Source organism: Electrophorus electricus, chromosome 14 (assembly GCF_013358815.1).
Source record: "Electrophorus electricus isolate fEleEle1 chromosome 14, fEleEle1.pri, whole genome shotgun sequence".
NCBI classification, from domain to species: Eukaryota; Metazoa; Chordata; class Actinopteri; order Gymnotiformes; family Gymnotidae; genus Electrophorus; species Electrophorus electricus.
Window position 1 is genome coordinate 1321420 of NC_049548.1, and position 21457 is coordinate 1342876.

The 21457-nt window shown below is 51.1% G+C and overlaps 2 protein-coding genes across 4 annotated transcripts in view; one reads left to right on the top strand and one right to left on the bottom strand.

The window, feature by feature from the left end:
• Window positions 1–1965: 1965 nt before the first annotated feature.
• nrbf2b (nuclear receptor binding factor 2b) lies at window positions 1966–5521 on the top strand. The gene is made up of 4 exons (XM_027021682.2): window positions 1966–2106; window positions 2738–2822; window positions 2980–3020; window positions 3309–5521. The coding sequence occupies exons 1-4, from the start codon at window positions 2077–2079 to the stop codon at window positions 3936–3938; spliced, it is 786 nt and encodes a 261-aa protein (XP_026877483.1). The 5' UTR covers window positions 1966–2076; the 3' UTR covers window positions 3939–5521.
• A 1063-nt stretch (window positions 5522–6584) lies between these two features.
• Window positions 6585–21457, bottom strand: part of jmjd1cb (jumonji domain containing 1Cb) — an 80747-nt gene continuing 65874 nt past the window's right edge. For all 3 annotated transcript variants that reach the window (XM_035533798.1, XM_035533797.1, XM_027021677.2), the window contains 17 exons: window positions 19071–21220; window positions 17605–17806; window positions 16630–16844; window positions 16367–16519; window positions 15895–15984; window positions 15272–15399; window positions 14969–15182; window positions 14052–14266; window positions 13673–13963; window positions 12909–13077; window positions 12642–12732; window positions 12330–12460; window positions 12079–12201; window positions 9826–9965; window positions 8628–8804; window positions 8116–8247; window positions 6585–7594 (listed from right to left, as the gene is read on the bottom strand). In XM_035533798.1, the coding sequence (XP_035389691.1) occupies window positions 7499–7594; window positions 8116–8247; window positions 8628–8804; window positions 9826–9965; window positions 12079–12201; window positions 12330–12460; window positions 12642–12732; window positions 12909–13077; window positions 13673–13963; window positions 14052–14266; window positions 14969–15182; window positions 15272–15399; window positions 15895–15984; window positions 16367–16519; window positions 16630–16844; window positions 17605–17806; window positions 19071–21220 (4717 nt within the window). In that variant the 3' untranslated portion in view covers window positions 6585–7498. The remainder of the gene's footprint in view (window positions 7595–8115; window positions 8248–8627; window positions 8805–9825; window positions 9966–12078; window positions 12202–12329; window positions 12461–12641; window positions 12733–12908; window positions 13078–13672; window positions 13964–14051; window positions 14267–14968; window positions 15183–15271; window positions 15400–15894; window positions 15985–16366; window positions 16520–16629; window positions 16845–17604; window positions 17807–19070; window positions 21221–21457) is intronic.

A 21457-nucleotide genomic window follows, 5' to 3' on the forward strand; every position in this document is an offset into this window, starting at 1 on the left:
AAGTAATCAATCGAATTAGATTAGGAGGGTCTGTCTATGATACTCCTAAAGTCCCAAGAGCAACTGGTGAGTCTCTGTCTTCGCTCTTGCTACTGCAGAGTTTCCAGATTAGTGTTAGTGTAGTTTTATTATAGGTACTGAACCATTCAAAGTAGCTACAGCATTATATGCCATCAGATTCATTACAGAATAGTTAGTGAGGACTTTTAGAGGTTAAAGCATTCTTTCTTATTCCTAAAGTTGCTGTCTTTTTTTTCATTATGACAATGTATAAATATGTCTGAAGGGCTCTAAGATATGAGTCACCTGACCGTACTGCCGTTACCCTACTCTCTATTAGCAATAATTATGGGACACTTGGCCAAAGTACGCAGCACTGACCAAAACAAACAAAGTACTTGAGCTGATGATATCATCTGATAATAAGCAGCAGTGCTGAACGACGGGGAGAGGTGGTTTGGTTGGAGTTTCCAGGCTGCACAGAAGCAGGTCCTGTGAAGAGATCTTCACCTCTGTTCTGTGCTTTTAGGTCTCTTATAGTATCTGATGCCTTCTGAGTTTGTGTAAAGAGCTTTGTTTGTGTATTAAACGTTCACTGTTCATTCATGTTTGAACTCTTAGTATGATGTTGGAAAATGACAGAAAACATCTGAAGTCATTATTAATCTTTCTGAACTACTTATATGGGTATAATCCTTAAAAAATAAACTTAAATATTATATGTTTAATAAATAAGTGTTTATTCAGATACAAATTTTTATTTATTATTATCAATATCAAACATAAACATTAGACAAGTCAAAATAATATGCTTATAGACAACAGGATGCACTAATGCGTTTCATATTTTTGTTAATGCAAAAGCACATCAAAATCCCCCGCGTTGAAGTGACATCTTCTGTGTCTGTGTACGTGGGGGATTTTACCATGTGTTACAGCATGGCGTTACATTTATGACATTTAAACTGTACTGGCTTGGTGTGAGCTGCTACTGTTCCTGTACCCACATATACACACATAGATATGACACGTCAGAGTACTTTTATTAGGACAAGATATTTATTTGTTATGTTACTAAAGAATGACAACATCCAGAATTATGTTTAGTACATCATGTCCTCTGTATGACATAAGTTTGCATTTGAATACAAGAATTCTATTCTATTACTCTATTATCTGGCTTATTCATTACACTTAGCCTAATTGTTTTCCACAAAATTCATCACTGCCACTGGTCCAAGGTTACACAATAAAATGAAAAATTGCTATATTTGTGCTCTGTATTTACACTTTCCAGTTGCATGTTTTTACCTTATTTTCAATCTGTATTTATTTAATATCCTTGTGCTGTTTCTGTGCCAGCCACTGTTAAAGTCACTGGGTAAAAGTTACACTGTAAACAAATTACTCATTTGATTTATTGCAGAACAACTGCAGTTCCTTGTTCAGTACTTGTACTTTTTGTCCGTGGTCATACATGAGTTGTATTTTAAATTTTGCAGAACTGGAAAAAAAAAAAAAAAAGCTCACCTTTTGTGAGTGTATGACTTATATGTTCTGTTTCACAAGCCCTAGTACGTTCATGTACGCTGAATGAACCAACCAAACCAACCGTACTAGGCAAGAAAATGCTTTTGATTGAGAATCCAAAACGCGAGGCTTTTCTTGTGTCTAGATTGAGATCTAGATTTAGATTGTGAGCTTGTTTTTTATTTTGTAAAGTGGTGATCTGGCGCCCTCCAATGGTAAATTAGAAACACTGCCCACTTCACCAATACATAGGACAATCAGTAAAATATTTTTTTATCGCGATTTAACTTATTTTCCTAAAACGTATTTATTAAATATAATAAGTACCACTTAGCACAAAGAAAAAAAAGAAAATACGAGAATCCAAATAAAATATTAAAACTAAGCCGGAAGTGACGCTATAGCGGCGTCATGTGTTTTCCCGCGAGAGGAAGTTGTTGTTTCCGCTCGTCTCTCGCCGTCCGGTGTAAACGGAGCCCCTGGTCCCGGAGCGCGAGCGCGAGCGCCCGACACTCCCATGTAGTTTTTAGTCGTGGCTGATAAGGAATGGAGGTGGTGGACAGTCCTGTTAACCTCGTAAGTGTCTGTCTGTTGGTCAGCTTATCTTAGCCCGGCTTAGCTTATTTTAGCCAGCTAGCGTTAGCCGAGTGCTCGTGGCGGAGCGCATGAACTGAGACATCGCGGTTTGTCCGCTGACATACGAGGCCGCGCTTTGGCATCAACTACCCCACAACTAACCCCCCCACCACACTACCCCTTAGCACCTGGGGCTTTGTGATGTCGAGGCTTTAAGGTGCTCTAAATAGCTAGGCTAGCTAGCAGGTGTTAGCTGGGCCACCTGGCGGTTTAAAACACGAGCGTGTCCTTCACGTTGGACTTGGTGTCGGAGCTCGCGTCCTGCACCTGTAGGTTGTAGCTCCCAGAGGAGGCTAGCTGTGTGGGGGGACGTGTGTAGCTTAGCTGGCTAACTGGGTATCGGCTGCATCATTTTTCATTCTGTTGTGCATCGTTTTAAGATTTGGGACTCCGTTATCTGGCCTTTCATTGTTGGCACGGACTCGTAGTGCAGTAGGTTCCCAAGTCTGGGATGTAACCCAGTCGATAGTAACTAGGCGTAAAGAGACTTAATAGTGCATTAGGCAGACCAGACTAAAAGTTGTGGTGATCTCTTGCTGGTGCCCGACGACATTTTGCTCTCTCCTCTCAGGCTCATCAGCAGTGCAGGAAAGCAGACCGTTTGCTGGCTTCTGGCAGATATGAAGAAGCCATCACTTGCCATAGGAAAGCTGCAGGTTAGTTACTGCTTCAGAAACCAAAGCTCAGGGTTGAGCTGTGTGTCTTACAGGGTGGATTCACACACACGGTATAGTGGTGATGCAAGTCCTCATTTCCTGCTTCCTGTGATGGTTCACTGAAGTGTGGGGTAACGTGTCATTGTCCATGTTTCAGAACTTCTGAAGGAAGCCATGAAACTCACGGAGTGTGAGCAGGTAGGCCCAACCTTTCCATTCCTCAGTGCAACCTTTCAGGAAAGTTGCTCATCCCATTTCAGATAGGGGCACAAATAGTAGGTGTAATGTAATTTTAGTACCAAACGTATATGAGATGAAAGTATAGATTTATTGACATAAACAGCTTTTTTTTTTTTTGGTTTATCTGTTGGTAGGATGCAGTCTGTGGTTTTTATCAGCAGTGGACTGTAATGCTGAGATGTGTTGAGAAAAAGTGGATCTTCTGTGCTGAGTGATTTATTGAGGCTGTGTTTGTGTGGCGTTCAGGCTCGCCTGTCCCTGGAGCTCCAGTGGGACAGTCACTTGAAGCAGCAACAGTTGATCGAGGAGCGGTGGAAATGGAGCAGGCGAGAGGGCAAGCCCCGACAGCGGCAAACGCTCCCCACCTTGTCCTCAGAGCAGCCCCTCGCCCAGGTGCCTCGCCCCTCCGCCAGCCAGGCTGCCCGGCCCGACCCCACAACGGTGGCACCCGAGCGCGAGTACGACACCTGGCTGTACCTGCTGAAGAACAAGGGCGGTGGGCCGGAGCCGTGCACTGGCAGCAAGGCCCACAAGGACGACAAGACGCGCCTGGAGGAGCAGCAGACCACCATCGAGGACCTGCGGCGCCTCATCGACCGGCTGGTGGGCGAGAACGAATGGCTCACCCACGAGAACGAACGCCTGCGTGCTGAGAACGCCCGCCTGCGCAAGGAGCCCGAAGCCGACGCCGACTTTGTGGAGCGCTCGGAGCTATGGGTGCTGCCGCGCGCAGCCGAGGAGCGCAAGGCCAAGGACATTCCCATCCCGCACCTCCCACCTCTGGAGATGCCGCCTCAGGAGATCTCCCTGGAGGACCTGCCCGCCCTCGAGCTGCCCGAGGACATCCTGCAGGAGCTGGACGGAGAGAAGCTGTGAGCGGACGCCTGCCTGTGTGCGGAGTGGGGATTGGCGCCAAGGTGTTGGCCTGTTCCTGACTGTGGCTGCGCAGCGATAAGGACTGGCTCTTAGCCGCTGAAAGCTCGTGTTTTGCTAACGTTTCTGATCCTCTTTAATGAAGCCCCAACTAGGTACTGCAGCTATTTGATATAAAAGAAATATAAAACAGAACGCATTTTGCAGGACTCGTGCCTTTTTTGGAATATTTTGATTGTATTAAGTCCTACATGTTGAACTGACGTGAGAAGAATGTTTGTTTGTTGTGACTGACGGGCTCTGGGAGCACGTGATTGAGTCTGAGAAAACATCAGAGTATGACCTTAGTCAGGACATGGGCCCTACCGCACACACACACACACAGGGACGGTGAGCACTGTGAATTTCATCTACATGGTGTGTGTGTGTGTGTGTGTGTGTGACTGTGATCAGGCATGTGTTTGTGTGGCTACCAGACTTGTCATGAGATTTTCTGTTCTGAATGTGCGTGTGGGAATGTTTTTGGAATGTTGTGGAAAACCATGAGCACGCTGCTTCGTTGTTTCTGATGGCGTCCTGTCTTTTCCACTGTTGACGTACTCACTGGTTGGCTTCCCAATCCACTGCTTATCGCGTGTCCTGTGGAGGTCTTGAACTTTGCTGTTGTTTGCGTAGCTGGAAGGCCTCCGTCCAACCTCCCCCCTCAGTACAGAGCCCGCTAGCACCAACTACGGCCCTCTGGTTTCATCTCATTAGAAAATCTCCAGGACACACTAAAGTGTGTCAGCATGCTCGTGTTAGTGCTTTGTGGTCCTGCATAATCCCACAGAAGGAACCTGTCACCAAACAAGCCAGCAATAACACACCACCCTGTCTGATTACGCACAGGATGGCGATCGTACAACCACAGGCGTCGGGACACATTTTTGTTTGTTTCTTGTATTTGCAAGATGATTGTGTGGCATCGTAGAGTTTTGTGAACAGGAGTAACTGACTCAAAGGAAGGACCTGAAGCCTTTCATGAATGTTCAAGCCAGGATCTTTGTAAACTATCTCAAACATAACGTCATTTTGTTGTTATGTTGTTCTTTTCCTGAGGCCTAATTCGTACTGTAATCAATCAACAGTTGATTGTTTGTTTTGATCACACAGTTAATATTTTTCAGGTAACTGTGATTTTTACTTTGAATATGCAGGATGGTTGAGTCCACACAATCATACAGTACATCACAGTGTCAGGTTCAGCCAGTCCAGTGTCACACTATTCAGGAGTAAAGGAATTCCTTCCATATGTGAGGGAAGACGAGAGCTTTTTATTGATGGCGCAGAGCAGCTGTGAACCGGCACACTGGATTTGTGTCATGAAGAGGGAACCAATTCCACATTTTTTTAATTTAATGTTTAGATTTAATTGTTGGTTTACAGCAGTGATCAGGTGCATCGAAATTCTCTTCCACTTTTGTTTCCGTGCAATGTAAAAAATGTTCAGAAATCATATGATAAAAGTAACTTTTTGTTCATGCATGAATGGCAATTGTAGCTGTAAGTATAATATTGTTAAGATATTAAAAATGAGGACTATGCTATAAGCGTGCTTGTTTGTTCTTCATAAACACCTCACTGAAACTTTCTCCGAAAGTAGAGCGTGTGAAGTACATAATCAAGCCAGGCTGTGGGAATATGGGCCTGCGTCCTAGTTGCGATGTGCTAACCAGTACAATGCGCAGTCCTTGCTAGCAGCCCCCTCTAGTGTTGTATCGGTGTATGACATGTTTCCACCGTGGGAAAACATGACGTTTGTTATGGCCGTGCATCCTTTTAACTGCTCATATAAAGTATCGTCCGTCGCGCTAGTGGAGCAATGCGGCATTTCTAACATAGATTGTTCAGAATGACTAACGGTACCAAAGAATGTCTGATATTGATCATAAATCGGCTCTGATAGAGCCCTGTAATTCACCGCGTGAGCACACGTGGGGAATCAGGTGCACGGTATTGAGTACACGAGCTATAGTCTGCAGTATTGAAGGCCAGTAGAGTTCCGCGTGAACTGCATTAGCGGCCGTAAGAGCGCGCTCGCCAGCAGTCACGAGCGAGGCTAATTAAAGCGCGAGGGACCTTCAGCTTCATCGCCAAGCTGCCGCCGTTTCTCTCAGCGCTCGCAGGCAGATCAAGAGCAGCCGGGTACACGTCCGCCTTGAGCGGATCTCTTTGATGCTCGCGGCCCGTTAACGAGGGCTGCAGGGGCGCCGAAGCCCCGCGTGCGCGCTCGGACTGTTAAGCACGAGCTTCAGAGTGCTGTGCTCCGTTGCTTCTGAGCCTCTAATGATCCCACGTCTGTTGATCAGTCAGTGAGTGAGAGAGTGTGAGAGAGAGAGAGAGAGTGTGTGTGTGTGAGAGAGTGAGTGTGTGAGTGAGAGAGAGAGAGAGCGAGAGAGAGAGAGAGTGTGTGTGAGAGAGTGTGAGAGAGTGAGTGTGTGAGTGAGAGAGAGAGAGAGAGAGCGAGAGAGAGAGAGAGTGTGTGTGTGAGAGAGTGTGAGAGAGTGAGTGTGTGAGTGAGAGAGAGAGAGAGAGAGAGAGCGAGAGCGAGCGAGCGTTACTGACCCGAGACCGTCGTTGCTGAGCTGTTTTACGGAAGACAGAAGCCGGTTCTTTGATAAATCCATTTTAATGGAAAATGTAAAACCCTTTTGAACTTCAATGTACAAAGCATGTAACACTTGCACTCTTAAAATCTGAAATCGAAGCAAGCCATGTTTTAAAAAAATACATCAGTGAATGTATATATGTATATATTTACACAGCATAGTAAGTTTTTCTTTTTTTTAGCATTATCAACTTCAAAACTTCACCATAGTAAATCTTAACAAAAGAGAAAAAGAAATGAGACAATTTTCTTAAATAAATTACAACTTTTTGTAAATGTCTCCATTTTACAGTGAATACTTCTTAATAAAATGCTGAAGTGTGTTATTCATTTAGGCTTTCTTTACATAATATAACTTTACAATGTTTACAATAGTTTGGCAGTTAAAATTTTTTCAAAAGATATGGCATGAGGACTGCAAATTCAGCAACGATTCCCAAAGTACAGGCAACAGCTGGTGTCCGGATCCGTTCTCACAGTAGCCGTCTCAATGTAGTGAGCTGTCAGGATCCCAAATAGCAAACTGTACAAGTCCCATTTACATTTGATCTAGAACAAAGCGTAGAACTCCTAAAAAATAAATACGTCATTCTTACGGAAACAATATACAGTATGAAAGAAAGTAAAAAACAAAACAAAGAAAAGAAAAGACAACCACTAAACTCTGAACAGCAGTGCTGCTGCTCGCACATTATCTTCAGTTATTTTTATTATTCTCCGTAAAATCACAGTTAACCTGAAGCGTTCGGGCTATACTGCTATGGTGTCAGTAACAAATAAATAGCATTTTCCTGTCTTTTTATTTTTCTTCTCTTAAAGTCTGCTTGGCACTGGAGGTTCATGATGTGAAGGTTAGTGTGCATATTTGGGGTTAAGTGACGACTGTAGGCGTGCCGACGCAGGCCGGAGGGAGGGGTCACAAGGTCACGAGCTCCTCCTCCAGCCCCTCAGCACCACTCTGTTTTAATGTTCCCACAGCATCCTTTACACAGTGGTAAAAGATGTTCTTGACCTGAGAGAGAGAGAGTGAGGAGAGAGAGAGGGAGGAACAGACTTTCAGTGACAATTTGGATGACAGCCAGACTCTGACTCATGTGCTTAAAATAGCCAGAACAGACTGCTGAGATGAAAGGGGCAAAAATACTAAATTACACAGGAACACGTTAACGGCCACAGCACTGATCACAGGGCAGCGTGTCGCTGCTGAGACCCGCTAGGCCTGAACTACGGGGCCACTGTGTTCAGCAAGACTAGTAGTTCCTCTTTACAGAACTTTACAGACATACAGAAATCCAACATAAACCGGGGAACACGTACAGTCTCACACATAGACTGATAAAAGGACAGACGGACAGAGAGCTCGTGCGATTTCATGCTGTCATGCACACTCGCAATCTCTCGGCGGAATCTATGGCACGGAGGATGTTGAGGGCTTGGTGGGTGTGGAGGACCTCAGAGACAGTGGAGAACTGCCAGAGGAGGCGTGGAGGTGGTGAGGTGAAGGTGAGCTGGAGGCACAGAGGAGGCTCTTACCTGTAGCTTATCTTCATAGTTGATTTCTTCTTTGGAGGAGCGCAGCTCCTGTGTCAGGTGAAAGGAGTGCACCACATGCTCCGGTGAGACAAAGTCGTTGATCACCTGCACACAGCTGTGCAGGTTCTGCACCTGCAGGAGTGAGGGACAGTGAAGCGGGTTGAGCGCGGGACGAGCGTGGGGCCGCTGTCATGCAGCATGGCCTCCGTGCTCACACTCCTCGCTGTCGTGCTCGCCAAGCCTCAGTCTTTTCTTCATCATCAAGTTGACCATGCGACATCACTGGTTGTTGTCTACAGTTGGTCTAAACAGTGCTTTATGAACACTACAGTTTATGTATGAAAGTGTGAAACTGTGCGGAAGTGCAAATGGCGCCTTGATCTGTAAAGTTAACGGCAGCACGAGGTCTCACTGCTGCCCCCTGACACTAGCTGCTGCACCGCTACAGGAAATTTTAGAATTACATGGATATGGGAGATGTTTAAGCAGAAGAGGGTGATGAGTGTTGAGACCTGGTGCAGGGCTCCGGCGGGGATGAGGACAGAGTCTCCCAGGAACTGCACGACGGTCCAGCCCTGCACGCCGTATTCCTCCATCAGACGCTGACGTAGCTTACGGGTGAGGTAGCAGCCAGCCTCGCGCACAGGGTCGTGTTCCGGAAGAATGTCCACGCCCTGCTCCTTGGCGATCTGGCAAAGAAGCAGGCTTGGGTCAGAGACTCACATTATAGGTCATAAATCACAAAGGTTCTGTTTCAAAGGAAAAATCTTCAAGATGACACGACAGGACTGGCCTGGGTCAACTTAGCCCATGTGTTTTAATCTACCATAAGACATGTAGAAGTGTAATAATAATATGACATATATAATATCCACAGCCCATGGCCCTAAGGAGTCATTAGACATGGGCTTTGAAGCTGTGTACTGGTGGTCTCGTGTCTGTTAAACTAGACAGACACCCTGAGGACTACAGACATACGTTCACACACATTCCTTATCTACTAATATAAATACTACTCACCCTCCTTAAGAATTTATCCACACATTGTACTTAACGCAACAGCACATAGTGCTCATCAAAACATCCAGATCTAAGACGAACTATGGTAGATCTGCCCAAATCTAATGGGCCACCTAATGGACGGCATTTGTGCCCGACAGGCAGGCGCTGGACAGAGAGGTGCTTGGTTTGCTCTGGGATTGCGGTGTGTGTGAGGGAAAGGTCAGGCTGAGGACACCTCCCCGGGACACGCCTTTAATCCGGCTGTCGTCTGCGTGACGGCAGGCAGCCAGGAGCCACAGAAAAGCAGAGAACTGGCTTCCAGGCAAGGAAGGTAATTAAACACACCCTGTAAAAGTTCCCTCGGGAGAAGGGAACATTTTATAAGGACGTCCAGTAAGTGAGAGCGCATGAGAGACAGAGAGAGAGAGAGAGAGAGAGAGGTAGAGAGTGTGCAGGAAGAGAGTGATGAGAGAGAGAGGGAGAAAACGAGAGGAAGAGTAGAAGGGAGAGAGGGAAAAACGAGGGGGGAGAGGGGAAACAGAGGAGAGGAAGAGAAGGACAGTAAAAAGGAGTGTGAGAGAGGGAGTAGGAAGGAGTGAGAGAGAGACAGAGAGAGGGAGGGAGGGAGCGAGAGAGAGGGAGAAAGTGCTCTGCTGCATTCATGTGTCAAATGATTCTAAAAGGGAGGAAGCAGGAACTGTAAATAACCTTGTGCAGAAACTCTTTCACTTTCTCCACGTCTTTGCTCACATAAACATGCCACAAGGCTCCAGGAGTCTCACTCGAGTCCTTTAACCTCTTCTTCACGTTGTCATCCAGATCCTCCTCCTCCAGCCTCTTCAGCACACCTGAGAGGTTAGTACCAACACATGAATATATTACTTACACACACACACTCACTCACACACACACCGAGAGGTTAGTACCAACACATGAATATATTACTTACACACACACACACACACACACACACACACACACACACACACACAGAGAGGTTAGTACCAACACATGAATATATTACTTAAACACACACACACACACACACACACTGAGAGGTTAGTACCAACACATGAATATATTACTTACACACACACACTCACTCACACACACACCGAGAGGTTAGTACCAACACATGAATATATTACTTACACACACACACACACACACACACACACACACACACACAGAGAGGTTAGTACCAACACATGAATATATTACTTAAACACACACACACACACACACACACTGAGAGGTTAGTACCAACACATGAATATATTACTTACACACACACTCACACATTGAGAGGTTAGTACCAACACATGAATATATTACTTACACACTCACTCACACACACACTCACACACACTGAGAGGTTAGTACCAACACATGAATATATTACTTACACACACACACACACACACACACACACACACACACACACACACACAAACACACACTCACTCACACTCACACTAGGTTAGTACCAACACATGAATATATTACTTACACACACACACACTCACTCACTCACTCTTACTCACTCACTGAGAGGTTAGTACCAACACGTGAATATATTACTTACACACACACACACACACACACACACACACACACACACACACACACACACACACTGAGAGGTTAGTACCAACACATGAATATATTACTTAAACACACACACACACTCACACACAGAGGTTAGTACCAACACATGAATATATTACTTACACACACACACTGAGAGGTTAGTACCAACACATGAATATATTACTTACACACACACTCACACATTGAGAGGTTAGTACCAACACATGAATATATTACTTACACACTCACTCACACACACACTCACACACACTGAGAGGTTAGTACCAACACATGAATATATTACTTACACACACACACACACACACACACACACAAACACACACTCACTCACACTCACACTAGGTTAGTACCAACACATGAATATATTACTTACACACACACACTCACTCACTCACTCTTACTCACTCACTGAGAGGTTAGTACCAACACGTGAATATATTACTTACACACACACACACACACACACACACACACACTCACTCACTCACGCACGCACGCGCACGCACGCACGCACGCACACGCAGTCACACTCACTAAAAGGTTAGTACCAATACATGAATATATTACTTACACACACGCACACACACGCACTCCTTTGAAGGGAGTGCGGCGTCTAAAAGCACACAGATGAGGAACGATCATGAGCGTCGGCTTTGCCGTCACCCTTCCCTCCTTCCTCCTCCCTCCTGCCGTGGGTTTATAAATAGTGCTGGGCCAGCATGGGAGCTGGAGGGGAGGGGAGGGGAGGGGACTCCCAGCCAACTCAAGTGTTCCTGTCAGCTCTGCAGTAATCTTTCTGTATTCCGAGGGGACCTTTCTCCATCAGTCACGTCGGAGAGGACAGCTGGGGGCATTAATGCTAGCTCCACCCCCTCCACCCCAATGCCACGATCCGGCCACATAAAGCTCGGGTGGTGCTCGGTGGAGTGTGGTGGGGGAGGAAGGGGAGCTCTCGGGTAGTGGGAGCTCAGCCGTGCGGGCGGTGGGAAAAAGTCCTTCCAGATGCGTCTCCTCAATTCTCTGTCCTCTCATTCCGCCATCGCACCCACCCTGCTCTATTGTTTCCAGAATTCTTCACCGTCTGTAGCGTGTTTGTGTGTGTGTGTGTGTGTGTGTGTGTGTGTGTGTGTTTAAGTGTGTGTTTCAGAGCTCTCTGGCACAGAGGAGGCTGGGAGGGGGATAAGACATGTGAAGAGAGTGGACGTTTGGCTTGGGGCGGGGTTTTTTTCCATCTCTGCTTGGCTGTCTTCCTGAAATTGACTGCTGACCTACTTTTCTTGCAGCCCGCTGTGTTTGTGAGCAAGGGGAGGCCGAAGGGCATGGCAGGGCGGGGCCGGGGGCAGGGCCTACCTGTTTTGGACAGGACACCGTTGCCTTTGGCCACTCCAACATAAACAAGTACGCTGACGATGTCGGACACCTCCATGTGCAGGTTGGCGGTGCCGAAGTCCTGCTCCTGAGACGCTGCCACACCTGCAGCGCAGAGCGCATGCACACTTAGCCAGTCTCCACGCCGCAGGACGGACATTTGTGTAGGGGTGTGTGTGCGTGTGTGTGTGTGAGAGAGAGAGCGCGTGTGTGTATGTTGGGAGGTGTGGTACCGTAAGCACAGCAGAGGCGTGGTCCGAGGTCTGGCCGCACGAAGAAGGAGGGGAGATGGGAGGCTAAGTTGAGATTCCCCTCAGGGTCTGAATACTCAGGGAGAGGGAGGTTCTTCATCAGGTCGTCATACCTACACACACACACACACACACACACACACACACACACACACACACACACACACACACACACACACACACACACACACACAAAGTAAGCGAGTAACCCATCATTAAAACTGCCTCCTTCCGCATCCAAATCAAGGAAAATAATTTTTTATCATAATAACTGAGAACTTAAATCCCCTTCACCTAGACGGCATAAGAGCCATGAACTCCTCTCCTGAGGGCCAGTCCTTCAGCCTGTAGACGACAGCCTCGCCGTCCTTAGATCTGGGCCGCTCTGTAACAGAGCAGAGAGAGAGAGAAAGATGTGGACAGGGAGAGAGGGGTAGAGAGAGAGAGAGAGAAGGAGAGGGGGAGAGCGAGAGATAGAGAGTGAGCATGAGCAGTCACGACTAACATCAGCCTAACCTGCCCCCACATCCCCGCCTCAGAAGCAGCTTCACGGTCACTCACTCGTCAGGTCCTCGAAGCCATCCCAGAATTCTTTGATGCCCGAGTTGGACACGACTCCGTCGCGGCAGTTCATCAGGTCCCCCTGGTGGTCGGCGAACTCCTGGTTGAAAGCCTCGGCCTTCCACAGGCTGGTGCTGAGCTTCCTGTGAACTCCTGAGACCAGCACGGGCTGCAGAGCGCACCACAGCACACAGGGAGGTTACCAATGGCAGGGGGTCGCAGACACGCTCACATGCCCTAACTACAGCAGAACGGCTGCAGCGTGGTAAAGTTCTGACTGACGGATGATGATGTCGAGTCCGTTCCCTTCATCTCTCCCAACATCCAACACCCCAACCCCCCCCCAGCCTCTACCGTGTTTTACACTTTATACAAAAAGCTTCTGTCTTTAGACGGAGGTTCAGTCCCACGGACAGGAACACGTCTCCTAGCCCAGGCGGCGTTCCCAGCGGACAGCCGTGTTCTTTCCGCAGAGCCATAAAAGCACGGCGATAAAAAAAAGTCATTTGGAGCCAGAGAGCCGGAGGTGTTTATGAATCCCGGGGTGAGACTGGGCGGGCAGCGAGAGAACGAACTCTGATGAGTCACTCCTCTCTGCAGCAGGCGAGGATGGAAGGAGGGGAGACGAGGACGGACCCTACACCAATGCCTACACCTACTCGCTGATATCTCTGACGCTAAAGTCATGAACCTGACAGAAGAGTGCAAATGGACCGGGAGCAGGGCCAACTGTGCTGTGATTGGTTGGCAGACATGTCACTCACCTGCCCCTGTTTCCAGCACTCCCGGAAGAGCTTCCAGTTGTTGGCATTGCGGTGGTCTTTGAGCCACAGCAGCCTGCAGCCGTATAGCCAGCAGTGGGGGATGTCAGCGTGCGTCGTGGGCGGGGCCTCCTCGCCAGAGGCGGGCGTCTTCCTCCTTTCGGGCCGCACATCCTCTTGTGGCTCCGCCTTCACGGGCAGCTTGGGTCCGCGACTTGCTGGGATCTTATTCTCCACCACGGAAGCGATGATGTCATCAAGAATGTTGGGCACAGAGCGGCCGCTCTTCCCCGTCTTGGGGGGGGATCAGAACGCGTGGTGACCGTGTGTGTGTGTGCGTGTGTGTGCGCGTGTGTGTGTGTGTGCGTGTGCGCGTGTGTACCTGCGAGGCAGTGGAGTAGACCGGGGCGAAGGCGATGCCAGCATCCGTGGAGCCCAGCCGCAGTTTTCCCGCCGTGGTGGTAAGTAGGTCCCTCAGTGTGGAGCCCTGCTCACCGCCGCCCACCACCAGCGACGAGGCCTTGCAGTTCAGCGCCTCCAGTGCCTCACACGCCTCCTTCTCCTCCCGGACCTTCACCGCACACGACTCCTTGTTCTCTGCAGGAGGAGGCGCAAAAGCACACGCATTGTCTGTTGCCTGTCACCATGGCAATGGGGAAAGCACACACGTCTTGTCATTTGGTGAAAATCTGAAAAAGGAGCAGCTAAGGGGAGAAGAGGCACTTTGGGGATGTGTGGAGGAGGTGCTTTGTGGGGTCAGGGGTCAGGGGGCGGGGCTAAGCCCACAGCAGCATTTGTGATTGCGGATGAGGCTGCACAGAACATGTGGTTAGCACAGCAGCATGGATACCATCAGGGTTGTGGAGCACTGTGTAGGTCTGCACACTATCCACACACACACATGCAGAAATAATAAGATGGCTGTCGTAATTCAAAGTGGGTCTGGCAGAGTTCGGTTATTGTCAAGTTTGACTGCTCTCAGACTCTATCAGGTCTCACACACACACACACACACACACACACACACACACACACAGACACACACACAGACACACACACACACACACACACACACACACACACACACACACACACACACACAGAGACTCATACTGTTAGCCGTACACACACACACACCCACACATTCGCGCATTTATTCACACTTAATCATACACACCCATACATTTAATCACTCACACATCAACATACACACACTCACACTCTTAATGTCACACATTAACTCATTCTCCTCACTCTCATTCATTAATTCAGTCTCTCTCTCTCTCTCTTCGTTCATACCTTTCTTCTCCTCACGGGACTTCTGCTCAGCCAGGTCAGCCAGGAAGTGCAGTGGCGACTGGGACTCGGCAGGCGGGGGCTTGCTGTCAGTGCTGGAGTCACTGGTGGGGCTGGTGGCGCCGTTGGCCTCCACCTTGTGTCCGGCCATGTGCTGGCCGCCTTCGGCCTTGCAGAGGGACAGCTTGTTACTGTGGTTCAGCACGTTCTGCAGGACCTGCGGGAGGCAGCACGCCGAGTGTGAAGCCTGGTGTGTGTGTGTGTGTGTGTGTGAGTGTGTGCGAGCGTGTGTGCGTGCATGCAAACCTGCGAGACACCGTTGGTGGACGGCAGCTTGCCGTGCAGGGCGTTCTGCTTGGCGCCGCAGGTGCAGTGCGCGCGGATGCCGTACTTCTCCCGCAGCACGTGCATGGAGTTGACCAGGTCTGTCAACACTGTAACACCACACAGAACACACCAAGATCACAGATCCTCTCTGAGGCACTCCTGAAAGGCGGTGGGGGAGGGGAGACTCAGAGACTACGGGAGGCATGTGCTTGCATGTCTCAGCCAGCTACGCACGGCATGGCCCTGGCATGCTGCCAACGCAGCCCAACACCCCACAAAGCTGCTTTTGTTCTAGGTGCCCACACCGAGCAAGGGCTTGTTTCTCTATGGCATTTGACTCTGGAAAAAAGAGGAAGAGTGGGCGTGTGTGTGTGTGTGTGTGTGTGTGTGTGTGTGTGTGTGTGTCTAGGAGCAAAGAGCAGCCAACGCCCAGTGTGAGAGTGCAGCCAGCCAGAATGTTGAGTTGTCATGTTGTTTTTTTTTAAACTTTTCTCTCCCTTCCTTCCTTCCTTCCTCTCTCTCTCTCTCTCTCTCTCCCTCCCTCCCTCCCTCCCTCCCTCCCTCCCTCCACTGAGGCCTGTGTCAGAGCGGCTGCGCCGTACCTGTTCCTGGGATGATCTGAGTGGGCATCAGGTGTTTGTGGTCGTGTGGCTGTCCCTTCACACACTTCAGCCAGGTGTACAGCTCTTTGTCTGTGGAGCAAAAAACACAAACACTGCTTACAGGGGGGGGGGGGGGGGGGGGGGGGGGGGCTCACTGTGTGCGACTCTCAGAGGGGGAGGGAGCGTGACTTAGCAGGACAGATGGTAGGACGTATCCATGCACCACCGCAAAGCTTTAGGACAGAGTCTGGAATGTTTACCGGGAATGAAAATGCAGGTTAGAGAGAATTCTGAAGGGAGGGCGTGTGTGTGTGTGTGTGTGTGTGTGTGTGTGTGTGCGCGTGCTGGCTTCCACCCTGGGGTCAGTGTTGTTGGCATTCCAGTCTCCCCAGCACAGCCCTCCTGTCTCCCAGTGTCAGGCCAGTGCCAGGTGGGGTGAGCGGTGGGTAGGGGAGTTTTAACAGCCACTGACCTTTGGAGCTCTTCCTCTCCTTGGCCCTGTAGCAGTCCAGGCACACCACGAAGCCGCACTTCTGGCAGACCCAGTGGATGTTGAAGAGCGTGGCCTCACAGGCGTCGCAGCTCTCCCGCACGCCACGCACCGCACGCTTCCACGCCACCTTGGCTGAGGGGAGGGCACACGGGGCACAGGTGAGACGCGCGCTCAGGACACACAGGTCTCGCTTGCGGAGCATCTGGGACGCGTCCCGCTGCTCTAAAGCTCGGTTCCTGTACCGTCTTTCTTGATCCACGTGGCGGCGGTGGTCTCGCTCATCACCAGCTGACAGAACTTGTCTCCGATGTGACCCAGGATGTACTTGGACGTCTCGACATCTAGGTCGCTCTCCTCCTGTGCCTCTGGCACCCAGAGGCTCAGTGCCTCCTCGTCGTGCTGGTCGGGGGAGGAGAAGCCGTCGATACGGATCACACCATTCTTACTGTAGGAAAGGCTGGGGAGAGACAGAAGGAGGTAGGGAGAAAGAGACAGAGAGAGCGAGCACCATCAGAAGCAGTCATCAGCCCTAACCCTAACCCTCATCTACACAGGCCTTAATGACCCACTATATCAGGTTATGCGATCTGGAGTGATGTCAGAACGGCTGGGGTCCTGTCGGCTACCGTGTGTGTGTGTGTGTGTGTGTGTGTGTGTGTGTGTGTGTGTGTGCACTGTTAAAAAGGAAAAAAAACCCACTTTGTCTGATGGGCGTCCCCTCTGCCTAAACACCTACTAGAGGGGTAAGAACTGTTACCGCAGCATTACACACGCCTGCAGGACATTACATACCCATAGCACTCAAATAATTGGACCTGCGGGAGTTGTCTGTCTCTTGTCTGTCTCTTGTAATCAGTTTAACATATGAGAGACCAGGAGATGGCTTGCCAGTCGTATCGGTGAACGCCTTCGGACCACCAGAATTAAGGATTTGTAGTTTCCACTAACACAAGGCATCTCATTACGTTAATGACATCTGTTTGCATGCCAGCTGTTGCTATGGCAGCAGTGAAGTTAGGAAACTGAAGGAAAACCTACTGACCAACACAACCTTACAACCCTGCGGAAGAACAGTTTTGAACACAGTCTGGTTTCTCATGCCAGATGCTCGCAGGGCTGATGAAGGTCCCGTCAGTGAAACACCCTGTCCTTCACTGCGTCCCGCCTGTCCCGTCACAGGCAGGTCAGTGTGTGGTCAGGGGAGGGGAAGGACTCACCGGCGGAAGTAGTAGAAGCGGCAGAAGACAGGGGAGTGGGTGGGTTCCTCGCCCTTCCGGGAGCGCGCCGAGCGGCACTCGCGACACTTCTGCAGGTTGGGGCCGATCTCGGAGCATGAGTCGTCCTGGAGGAAGGACTCGCCCGTCTGCTTCAGCTTCTTCACCTTCCTCCAGTCCTTCAGCACGGAGCGAGGGATGCCGTCTGGACACACGCACACACACGCACACAATCACAGCACATATGCACACATACAGAAACATAAACAATCACAGATCACACACATACACAATATGCACGCACACACACACAAACACACACACACACACACTCACTCACTCAATCACAGATCATACACGCAAACACACACAATCACAGCACATGCACACAAAAACTGTTCAGAGAAACCTGCCAATGTGGATCTCTCTTCCTTTATGTACATATGTAAAAACGTATTTAAAAAACTTTTAAGACAAAGAGTTAGGGGTTCATGACCCAAAGCAGGGGGATCTTACAGAAAACACATGTTCACGCTCACGCACAGCCGAGCTTCAACGATCGTTACCAAAACCATTATAGCACTGCCAGTTCTCAAATACTATGTCTCACGAGATAACACGAGTCGTATTTGAGCATCATCCTCGAGCTCCCCATAACTCCCAGTCATTATCCAGCTGAGATGACCACAGAGCAAAACGACCTTAACCTGACCTCACGGAAAAGGCTGAACTGATCTCACACTCATTTTTGCAATTAGCCTGGAATGAATCTCACAAAACTAAACATCTGCGCTGTGTTTCTGGAAGTGTGTCCCGTTAAACGCCTGCTCCTCGATGCCACCAAGTTTCACGGGAGTTTCTCGGCTACGAGGGCGTGTTACGGCAGATGTCCAACACTGAACGCCGCGTGAAAACATGTCCAGACGAGACACTGGTCAGATGGCAACTAGTCTGCTCGGTATTGTGACTATGCTGATGAGATCTGACAACGTGGGGTGCACATGTGCATCAGAAGACATATTCAGTTACAGGGACCCTCTTCTGTGTGTAGCAGTAACCCGAGAGGCCTACGTCTGCTTGGGTTCGAGGAGCTCTTAACATGCCCTGCCGAGTTGCATTTCACATAAAAGTCAAACATTCCAAAAGCAGCTTTGAAACTTGCACAGCTGCAGTCCAGATGTGCGCGTAACTCCCCCCCCCACCCTCCTCCACGCTACTGCCCTCGTCACACGCCCCACCTCCATCTATTTGCCCTGCAATAGCTTTCTCTTTAAGAACCAATAACCCAGACATTTGGCATCTCATATCCAGGGTGTCAGAGACGTGAAAACCTTCCTGCAGCGCACGGCGGTGTCGTTACAGCGGGCCACCAGATCAGGTCTGACGCTTTATAAAACCGCATGGGCTGTAAAAATCACCCCTGCGCTGGAGGCGGGTAGGGGAAGGGGAAGTACGCCCGAGTGCCTTACTGCTGCTGGCCAGCTTGAGCTTGGTCTTCTCCTTGGCGCTCCTGAAGATGCCGTTGGGCTTCACGTCATCGTCCTCCTTGTCGTTGTCGCTCCTCCGCTTCTGCAGGTCGTTCTGTTTCTTCTTGTAGGTGGGTTTGGGCTGGCGTTTGGTCCGCAGCTCCTGCTTGCTGTCGCTGGCGTCCGAGTCGTCCCCGCTGTCAGACGCGGACTCGTACGCGCGCTTGGGTGCGCCCCGCCGTGGCTTCCTGTCCTCCGCCGCCTTGTCCTCGGGACCCTTGCCATCCTTGGCCACGTCCCCGTCGCCCGAGGTGGACGCCACCAGGGTGACGGTGCAGGGCTTAATGATGTCAGAGACGGTGCTGGGTGCCCTCTCCGCCTTGTTGGTGTTGCGGTCCTCCTCGGAGTGCCGTGTGAGCCACGCCTTCTTCAGCTTGTGGTAGTTTTGCTGGCTCAGCTGTGCCGGCGGCTGGCCGTTGGGCAGGGGGCACGCCTTGCCAGGGGCCACGCCCACAGCTGGGTCCTGGGCGATGGTGGTGGGCGAGCCTTGAGAGGACCGCCCACTGCCCTCGCCCTCAGAAGCGCTACCTGAGCCGCGGGAGTGGGCGGCGGCCAGGGCCGCCTTGTGCTTCTTCGGGTAGACGAAATTCCCAGAGTAGGCCAGCGTGGATGGGGCCGAGGCGGGCTGAGGAGGAAGGGCAGCAGGAGAGGCGGTCCTGGAGTTGCCCTCCTGCGGCTCAGGCCCAGTGGGAGTGCTTTTGGAGGTGGGGCCTTCCAGTCTGCCGGCGCTCGGTGCGGCCTGGGCGGAGTAGAGCAGCTCGGCCCGGCCCGGCACGCCGAAGGCGGGCGCCGCCGAGGCAGAGGTGGTCACGTCAACCCTGCTGCTGCACACAGAGTTGACGACAGCTACCATGGATCCGGGAAAGCCGCCCTGTGCCACGTGGATGAAGTTCTTGTATTGTGAGAACGTGTCCTCCAGGTTTGTGTTCGGCTGGATGACCCTGCCGGGCTCCTTGGCCTCTGGCAGCTTGACGCAGTCCGGTTGGCTCTTGCCCGTGGCCTGCCTGCTCCCCAAAACATCCCTTGCTGCAGGCTTGGGCCCCGGTGAGCCGTCATACTTGATGCAGGTGGGCGGGCGTACAATAACAGATGCCACCGCCGCCTGCGGCTTCCCTCGACTCTTGTCCGAGGGCCAGCGGGCGTGCGGGTCGGCGCCGGGTCTCCACGGCTCGCTGGGACCCAGCTCGGACCCGCTCTTCACCTCCCTGAGCTCTGGCATCAACGTGGGCGGTTTTTGCTGCTCTGACACCTTCCCCGCCGCACTGACGGGCTGGATAGGCGTGAGTGTGGGCGGGGACAAACGCCCGTAGCCCGCTTCCTTGCGGTCCACAGTGTTCTGCGTGGGCGGGTGAAAGACGGGCGCCCGGTGCAGGGCGGGCATGCTCCTGAGTTGGCTGGAGGGCGAGACGGCGGGGCTGCGGCGCTCACCGGCCACCGCCACCGCTCCCGCTGAGGTACTGAGGGAGTGCAGCGCCACCTGCTGGCTGAGCTGCTCGCTGATCTTCCCAGCCAGACCCTCGCCGTCCGGCTGGTGCTTGATGAGAGGGGGAGGTTTAGACAAGGACTTGGCGCCAACTCCGGACCCTCCGTAGGCACCCGACGGCAGGGGGCTGGCGGCGGGCGCCTTGTCGAACACAGAGTTGAGCTCTTTGGAGGGGTAGAGGCGGGGGGGCTCGTTCACCACGCTGTTGGACAGGGTGGTGAAGTAATTGCTCTGGGGCAGCGGCTGGCTTGGCGGGGGTTTGAACTTGTACAGCTCGGCGGGAGAGAGCTCGGGATCTTTCTTGGGCGCTCCTCCGACAGGGAGGCCCGGGAGGGCGGGCCCGCGGGTGTAGGGCTCGCGCTCACGCTCCGGCTCGCCCTGCCGGATCTGGGCTGTGAAACGGGCCACCTCGATGCTCTCCTGAAGGATACGCCGGTTCTCCTCCTTGTACTTGCTGGCGAGGTCAGGCCCAGCGGTGCCATGGGGCGTCTCCATGTAGACACGCTGCACCTCTTTGCTGGTGGGCGTCCGGCTGCGGTCTGGCTCCTGCTTCAGGTGGCCGGACACCAGGCCGCGCACGGGGTCCACAAAGACCTTCCCCTCCAGCTCCCTGACAACACACAGGGCAGAGAGGGAGGACATGACGCTGAGACACAGATACACGGCAAACCACACACATGGAACATGCAAGTCCAGGAACACGGTGTGCCTGCTAGTTTTGAACACGCACACTCAGGCCAACTAAATAAAAAGAGTGAAACCTGCTTCAACTAACAAGGAGCTGGGGCCTCAGTCACAGGGGCAGCAGAGGAAGGAAGAAGAGGCAGAATGGGGGGGTGTCGGGGTC